The sequence below is a fragment of the Lactuca serriola genome, chromosome 8 (genome assembly GCF_051521515.1).
Source record: "Lactuca serriola cultivar US96UC23 chromosome 8, Lser_US96UC23_V15, whole genome shotgun sequence".
NCBI classification, from domain to species: Eukaryota; Viridiplantae; Streptophyta; class Magnoliopsida; order Asterales; family Asteraceae; genus Lactuca; species Lactuca serriola.
The window spans coordinates 29,306,826-29,316,071 of NC_136415.1; the positions used below are offsets into that span (position 1 = coordinate 29,306,826).

The window sequence follows — 9,246 nt, forward strand, 5'->3', positions numbered from 1 at the left end:
AATGCAACACTAAATATAGTGTTGAATAAAGAACAATATATCTAAAATATTCTTTTTAGTGTTAAATATAGTGTAATGGGTTGGAGGACTTTAGTGTTTACACTATAATTATAGTTATAATGTAAAAAAGTAATATTAAGGGTTGGAGATGGTCTTATATGTATATTAAGCCCGTTATCATGAAATCCGATCTTCACAAAACACAACAACCCATATTGAAATAGATACTAATGCATAAACCTAATTAAATGTACTAAGAAGCAAAGTGGTAAAAAACATATACCTCCCAGAAAGCCCATGTGATTCTCTTGGACGCATCAATGAATTGTTGAAACAATCAATGTTAAAAATCCCACCTCTCTTAGTACTGAATCATTCACTGGAAGAACGCATAACATGCTACACCATTAGAGCATCTTCATTAGTAAACCTGCCCTATCACTTAATTTTTTTGTCATCTCATTATTTTAATACTTTTGACATCTAACTAATTGAACTCTACAATGATTATGCTTTTATAATAGCTTTATATGAATTTTACGTGTTGATTATCATTTATCTAAAATTTTAATACTTTTGACATCTAACTAATTGAACTCTACAATGATTAAGCTTTTATAATAGCTTTATATGAATTTTACGTGTTGATTATCATTTATCTAAAATGTTCATAAAAACTCATTTAATTAGTTATCTTTAAACATATTATATTTTAATATGAAACATTTTAAATTAAGGTTATCATTAAAAATTAATACATAAACATTTCATAAATGAAAACTATGATATAAATAAATAAGTAGTTAAATAAATAAAAAATATTTAAAACTAGAATATAACTAAGGGATAAAAATAAATTATGTTAAAAATAGAAATGGTTAAATGTTTAATATTTAATACTATATTGACCACTCAATATATATTAAATAGTCAATATTAATACACAAAAAACAATTAACTACAATGATATTAAATAAAAATAAATAATGGATCAATATAAAAAGGACTTTATGCAGAAAAGTCTCATTATTTTGATTTTTTTTAGTAAAGCTCTGAAAAAAAATTAACACAAAAGTCTCAATTATTTAACAATTTGCCCAAATTAACGAAAAAAATCATTTTTTATATTTGAATAGAAAATGAGAGATTTATTGTTTTTCTCAAAATAATAGGACTTTTCTGTTATTAAAAAAAAACTTTTAAAACTTTATCAAAAAATTTCCCAAAATAATAGGACATTTTCTCGTAAGATCATCCGTTATATCTATCACTAACCACTATAGTGGTGAGTGTCACATCATCACTATAATTTTACCACTAAATCATGGGATACCTACCACTACCTCACTATTCACCTCATTTTTTTTAGTTAAGTTTAATTCAAAAATATATAAAAACGCACATGTAATAAAAACATATTTTTTAAAACTAATTTTTCATTCAATTAAAAAACATTACATAATTTTTTTTAAAAAGCAACTAAAATAAAATAGAAAAAAAAAACATAAAAATGCAAGCACAACTTAAACTAGTTTCTAAACCTTTTTTTTTAATTATTCCATTTTGGGGAATCCTTAAATTTTACCCAAACTTTGAGGTGTGTAAACAGTCTGAGGTTAATGTCTTCATATTGATGAATGGTCATAGCAACCGGATTGATATCGTCTTCATGTACGTTGTTTATAACAAAGTTATAAACTTCGTCGAACTCTCGACATTTTACCCTCTTATCGTGAAACTTCGAACATATTGCATTCAAATTACGACTTCGACAACCTATTAAATTATGGAAAATGTTTCCAACCTTTACCTAAAACTTACTAGATGTTCGACTATTTGGGTCTTACGAAACCGACACCTAAAACTCACTAGATGTTCGACTATTTGGGTCTTCCGAAACCGACACTCATGCTAGTGCTAAGTTCTCTTCTTCCTCTTCCGACCAATTCATCATTTTGGGAGTCATTGTTCTTGAAAGATCAAGCGACATAAGTGTACCATTGTGAATAAAAGGAGAGAAGAATTGTGTAAAATATAAGGAATTGTGTTGTGGTATTTATAAGAAAGTTTGTATGTAAAAAAATATTGAGTAAATGCCCAAAACTAGCCGGATGAATATTGATTGGACATTTTAATCCGTAGTGTCGATCAAGATGAGTCACGAGCATGACGAACCACGAAGGTCCGGGCTAGTGTGCACCAGCCACAATGGTGGCCACCTAGACCACGACACCTTTAGTGGTATATAAAAAAAACCTCTAAAACAAGTCCCATTGAGTTTGGTACAACATCTTATCCAAGACGTTAATTTACCAAGCACCGAGCACGCCTCAACGAACGTGACTTTTGATCTGATTTGGAATCTCCTATGCTCGCCGGTACCAAATCTGGAACACTCCCGATGACCCCTTTAAACCCATCTCACAATCGATCGATCCCACTAGGAACTCAATAACCAACTCCTATTAATGAGCATACAATCTCTTACTAAAACAATCCAGATTCACTTGATCCACTTGAGAAACAAAAAGACGAGCCATAGCTCTGTTATCATCATCTGAAAACTTGAGAACGAACTTACAGGAGGTTTAAGGCTCACTGGATCCTTTTATCTTTCCCTCCTCGCCACTGGTTAGAAAACAAATGAAGTTATCGGTCCTCTCTCTAAGTTCGCACAAGCTTCATCTCTTTCGTGTTCATCATAAATCAACTCTTAGCAACAGATGGAGCATCACCCAAGACACCATGGTTCACAGGGAAACACACACACTCTCTATATCTTTCTCTCGGGTTCGGGGCTAAAAAGGAAAAGAGAAGGTTTCAGGATGTCCGAAATTAGTGTATAAAAGGTTAGGAGACATTTGCTTTCTAAGATTCTCGACATAAAGTCATAAACAGGTCGAAGACACAAGACTTTCGAAACTTGTCCGCCTTGGTCCCTCAGATTCGGTCTATTGGCAGAAGACACGCCATATTGATTTCTTTTAACAAAATAACTTCGGAAAATTACAATCTGGAACTTAGGCTTACATATTCCACTTATATTAAATAAAGAAAAAACATCATAAATGGTCCCTGTGGTTACCCAAAATCTGAAGTTTAGTCCCCGTGGTTAAAAAACCTCATAGATTGCTCATGTGTTTTCAAAACTTTTGATGTTTGGTCCTTTTTGTTAACTCCGTTAGTTTTCTTCCGTTAAACGAAGGGTATTTCCGTCATTTAACTATCCAGGGACCTTTTATGAAGTTTGTTTTATTTTATTTATTTAAAAAGAAAAAAATAATTAAATTTAATATCCAATGGGTCTCTCTCTCTCTCTCTCTCTCTCTCTCTCTCTCTCTCTCTCTCGTGTCGTCTTCTTCCACCTGCACCACCAACCCGTCTCCACTTCCTTTCTTCCTAGATGCAACAATCTCTCTACCCAATTGTGATCCATAACTTTTAAAGTTTCATCTACCACCTAATCCTCCAAAAACGAAACCCACATTCTTCGTCTTCTCCGTCAAGGTCTGCTACCAGGCTCCGGCAAGTGAGATCGATGTGTCAATGGCGGTTGCCTATCGATCACCGCCGTATGACCAGATCCACACCATTGAGCATCGATCGGATCATACGAGTCACTGATTTCACTTTCCCTTTTTTCAAGAATCATAACAATCAACAACTTGTAAGATGGAACACAAAAGAAAACTATTTTCACTCACTTACAGGTGTGTGAGTGTGAAATTTCCAATCGCTTCTTGTGTTGTTTCTTCAGACTCTTTTCTATTCGCTTTCGTTCATCATTCTACTTTCATGTTACTTTTTATAATTTGTCGCCTGTGGATTGGATTTGGTTATAAGGAGGCTGTGATGATTTCGTTTTTTGTAGTTGATATGAGCATCAGATTGGGGGAAATGGTGAAATTTCATCCTGTATTTTCGCAGGGCAACCATTGTTGCAGCCATGACAATGCTGGCCCTTAATTCTAGCCCTCAAGGATCTGTGGCAAGAGAAAGACGCAATAGAAAGATTTTAGGGAGAGAGGAAGTCGTACAAGCAATTCCAGTCTTCTTCATTCTGTTGATACTGATTTGTATTTGATTACAGTGAATACATTTTCAAAACAAATGATAGAGGGATCCCATATTTGGGTTTGATTTTCTTGCTCTGTATTTGATTCCAAATCTGAGTATCTGTATCCTTGTCTTTATCATTCTATGGTTTATCAAATGGAGATATGAGTCATACCTTTTTCGGTCATCTTCACGCTGCCATATCACAACCAACACCACCACCTGAAATCGATTACAAAGGGAAAAGGGAAGAGAGAGTATCGATATAGGGCTAGGGAGAAACAAGTGCATAACAAATTTTTGTTTTGGTGAAATGTTTTGCTTGATAGATAACAAAGGAAACATTATTGGAAATTTCTTTGGTTAAAGAACATATATGGAAGTTGTTGGATTTATACACACACACACACACACACAGAGAGAGACCCTTAGATATTAAATTTATTTTAAGAAAATAAATAAATAAAAGAAAACTTCATAAAAGGTCCCTGGATAGTTAAATGACAGAAATACCCTTCGTTCAACGTTAGAAAACTAACGGAGTTAACAAAAATGACCAAACATCAAAAGTTTTGAAAGCATAGGGACCATCTATGAGGTTTTTAAACCACGGGGACTAAACTTCAGATTTTGGGTAACCACAGGAACCATTTATGATGTTTTTTTTAAATAAAATCGATTTATTATTATTATTATTATTATTATTATTATTATTATTATTATTATTATCATCATCATCATCATCATCATCTCTTTACATCTATATAATTTATTTCATTTACTTAATTCACTTGTCAAACTTATAAAACTCAATTTCTAGTTACAATTCTATTTCAAAATCATTGAATGGAAACGGAGTTACAAAATGTTTAGAAATGCTTAAAAGTTGTTTATTCTCAAATAAGTCACCATTAGTTACAAAATGTCATAAATCTTTTAATAATTATGAACCGTCAACAATTTGAGTTTCGATTTGACTTAATGACTTAATCTTTATCAGCTTTCAATGTATTCCATTTACTTATTGATAAAATCAAATAATGGAAAAACTTAGAACCCCCATATAAACCACAGGTTATATTGAAATACTCATTGGATCAAACAACTACTATATAAGCAAATAATGGATTTCTTGGCTTGTAATGAGATTAGAAACATGAAATTAGTTTTGAAACAACTTTGCGTCCATAACATTAGTGTCAAATTCAAGATTTACCATTGTTGTATCATGAAGCTTCAAAAAAACCATTTAAAACATGTTTTAAGCATTGATCGGTAAAAAGAAAATTATTATTGGGATTAATAAGTTAAGACTCGAATCATCCATATATCCTTTCAATTAACGTGATTTTTGAATTTGGGTTTTTCACACCAAAACCCTTGATCGATTCTTACAAAGACAGTGAAGAATGTGATACATCTCTTAAGTTGTTAAGCACTTTTTAGTACACAAAACATTATAATGCACCTCAAGTCCACTTCTATTCCTTCAAACTCATGAAATTGTCATTTTAAGCTCTCACTCTCTAACTCATAATCGATCCGTTTCAATGGGAGAAGCTGGCTAGCTAACTGCTAACATATCATTTTGGTCATTTGACAATTCTAATCCATCTATTTTTTATTTCCAAACCAATCCACCTTTTAAGTTAGTATTTAAAGAAACTTCTATGACTATAACTAATGTCCTAAAATAAAATTACCCTTATAAATCAGTCCTTACAATAATTTAAGACTACATGATAATTTTGGTTAATTTGTCATTTCTAATCCATACTCTAAAATTTTATGATTTCAAGTCTAAATAATAATATTAATACTTAGAGATGTTTGACTTATCTTTTTTAGAGGCAAAAGTCTTTTTTTTTTTTGGAAAAGTTACTAAAAGTCAGGTTTTTCTGACTTTTTCAAAAAGTCAATTTTTCTTATATCAAAAATTCAAAAGTAGCTTTTAAATTTTTTTTACCAAACATATTTTACATTTTATCTTTTCCTAAAAAAACTTTTGGCCTCTCAAAAACTAAGTCAAACACCCCCTTATTATTCTTCTTTATTATTCACATAATTATCTATTTAATAACTATAATTAAATAGCTAATTTTTCTTATTCACTTATTTATTTAATTTAAATAAAATTTTTAAATTTCCTAAATATAATATTTATTTTAGTAATGATTCATCAAATTGAAACAATTTATCATCATTTCTTATACACACCAACCTACCCTACCTTCACCCTACTTTAACCTCACTTCCAACCATTCCCTTATCCTACCTACACTCACACCCACCCCAAACATTCCCCTATAAGCACACCCATATTTACCTCAATTATATATCCACCCACCCACCCATCCATACCTACACCTCCCACCTAAACCTTCATACCCACCCACTCTCATACATATTCATACCCACATCCATACAAATATAATAAAAAAAAATACTTTGGTTATCTTACAACCCAACTAAAAAACATATTTCATTATATGTCAACAAAACACATAATTGATCTTAATTCCTTTATATACCAACTCATCTAACAAATTTCATTCCTTCTGAAAATATATGCAAACCAAACGCCCCTTTAAAGTTAAATTATATGTGGATATTATTTTTCAATTATGTAACCGTCCAGACTTTTAATAACAAAATATGATTTCATATATATTACGTATTTGCATATATCGAGTCATTTAATGCACGTCTTTTATACTTATCTAAACCAATGGATGGAGATTCAATCCACACCGTTCATATTTAGCTGATGCAACCGCTAAATTTCATAATCCGTGTCTTTCCTAATCGACCAATCAAAGCAACCCAAAATTGCCTATATAAACATATCAAACATAACCTCACTTCACACAACTAAACATTTTACTTTCCTTTTAATAAGCCCTCTATTTCATCAAATATTTATCTTGTTCTATATATTTCTCTCTCTAAAAATGGTAATGAAAACGATCGATGCGAAGAAAGCATCGATTGAAAAGAACATTAGAAATGAGAATAACCCCCCAAAGGATTTAACCGGAGCAGATCCGGAGAAAAAAAAGAGACGGAATAAGAAACCCGTGGAGACGTACAAAACATACATCTTCAAGGTCTTGAAGGAGGTCCATGGTGACATTGGGATTTCCAATAAGGCGATGGAGATCATGAACTCGTTCGTTAATGATATGTTTCAAAAAATTGCACAAGAAGCTTCCAAGTTAGCAAAATACAACAATAAGAGCACCTTATCGGCGAGAGAAATTGAGGCTGCTGTCAAGCTTGTGCTACATGGAGCATTGGCTAAGCATGCTGTGCAGGAAGGCACCAAGGCTGTGGCAAACTTTACTAGGTCTTAGATAGACCTTATGTGCTTGTTTTAATAACATATAAAAGGAAAATAAATTAAGGTGTGCTATAAAAAAGTTGATGTACAACTTAATTATGTTACAATCCATTTGACAAAATGAAATGGATTATTAGATTTTATATTAGATGTTATGACTTAAATCTTACCAAAATGTTTCTCACAAATCCATATATAATAAAACACAAATTTATTGCTAAATTACATTAGAGAAACAAATATTATGGACTAGTATTGAAAAAAAAGTTTGTTTTTTTTAAGTTGCACACGATTCTTAACTTATTGAAATCCTCCTTAATAAATGAAGGTTTTTTTTTTTGCCACATGTCCTCTTCTCTTTCATTTGGACACGTGACATTTTCTAGAATTTTTTAATTTCCTATTTTCTACTTGTGTAATTTTCATTTTATTAAATTAAAATTCCACATTTAATATATAAAGTAATATATATGTAAGGTATTTACTAGAAATGATTTATATATGTAATGTATTCAATGTATTAAAGTCTCATTAATTTTAATAATTTAAATTTTTTCTCATTTTTCATATAAATTCAAACTTCTCAAATTGTTAAATTTTTTTTTTTTTAAATAAACTCATGTAATACATGGGTCTCACACCTAGTAATATATATATATATATATATATATATATATATATATATATATATATATATATATATATATATATATATATATAGCAAGTCTTTTAGTTTGAAGCTTGTCCGATAAGATTTTTAAAACTTTTAATCTATGATAAATGTGTGAAAACTGGTCTTAAAGTTTAAACAAATCAAAATAATTGTAAATACTTGTTTTTAATATTTTAGGTTAGTTATGTAAATACTATTTATATTTTATATAATTCAAAATCAAAATAACTGTTTTATAAAATCACCAACATCAAGCCGACACATTCGTTGCTGAGGTTGGTTTTAAGGAGTCGATGCAAGGGTCTTGATGAGATCAAGTACGTAGAAGGAAGACAATGTGAGAAATATATCTTGAATTCATTAATATTGCAATTATGACCTAATTTAAAGTATGATTGGCTTATTTATTTATTTTTGTTAAGACGACTTGATGGAATATCGTGAATCTTGCGTTTATCTCACAAATGAGCAACTAAGTTGGACGGACAATACGAGACGAGTTCGACGAAACATAAGAGCCTCAGATAGAGTAAATAGGAAGTTCAATTAGCAATTTAAATGGTTTTATACTTCACTTTTCAACATTCACACCGGTAATTTAATTTAAAATTTCGAACTTTTTTTACACCCATATGAGGTTCTATTTGAATAGTAACAAAATTTATGAATTTTGATATATATTTACTTTATTTTTTCGATAAAAATTAGTATATATATATATATATATATAAAAGTTCAATTGATAAATTTTTAAAAAGTTGAAAATAGGAAATCATTGTCAACCACTCATTTATTTTTGGCGCAAAAATCTTCATCGTATCGGTGGAAATGGGGAATAAATACACATATAATCTCCAAAAAAACATGTTTTCTTCAACTATGTTAATCATTACCTTAATATATATACAAAAACATAGTTTTTTTTTCGTTTTTTTAATTTTTAAGGAGTTATTTTTATCGAAAAATGATTTTAAATATATCAAAATTCATAATATTTTATTCTCTATAAATAGAAATCAATATTGATATAGTTTTAAGATAAATTAATTTTTTTTTTTATAGTTTCAGCTATCGTTATTCATAATTGAATATAAATGCATCAGATTTTTACTACAGTACATTCGTTATTCACTTACGAATAAAATAAAATTTTAAATTTTTTTTACAGTTTAAGTAT

At 30.1% G+C, this 9,246-nt stretch overlaps 1 protein-coding gene across 1 annotated transcript; it reads left to right on the top strand.

The window, feature by feature from the left end:
* The first annotated feature begins 7,007 nt into the window (after positions 1–7,007).
* Positions 7,008–7,409, top strand: LOC145066754 (histone H2B.3-like). Its single transcript, XM_079014027.1, has one exon. It carries the CDS (start codon positions 7,008–7,010, stop codon positions 7,407–7,409), a length of 402 nt encoding a protein of 133 aa, XP_078870153.1.
* Positions 7,410–9,246: the final 1,837 nt, after the last annotated feature.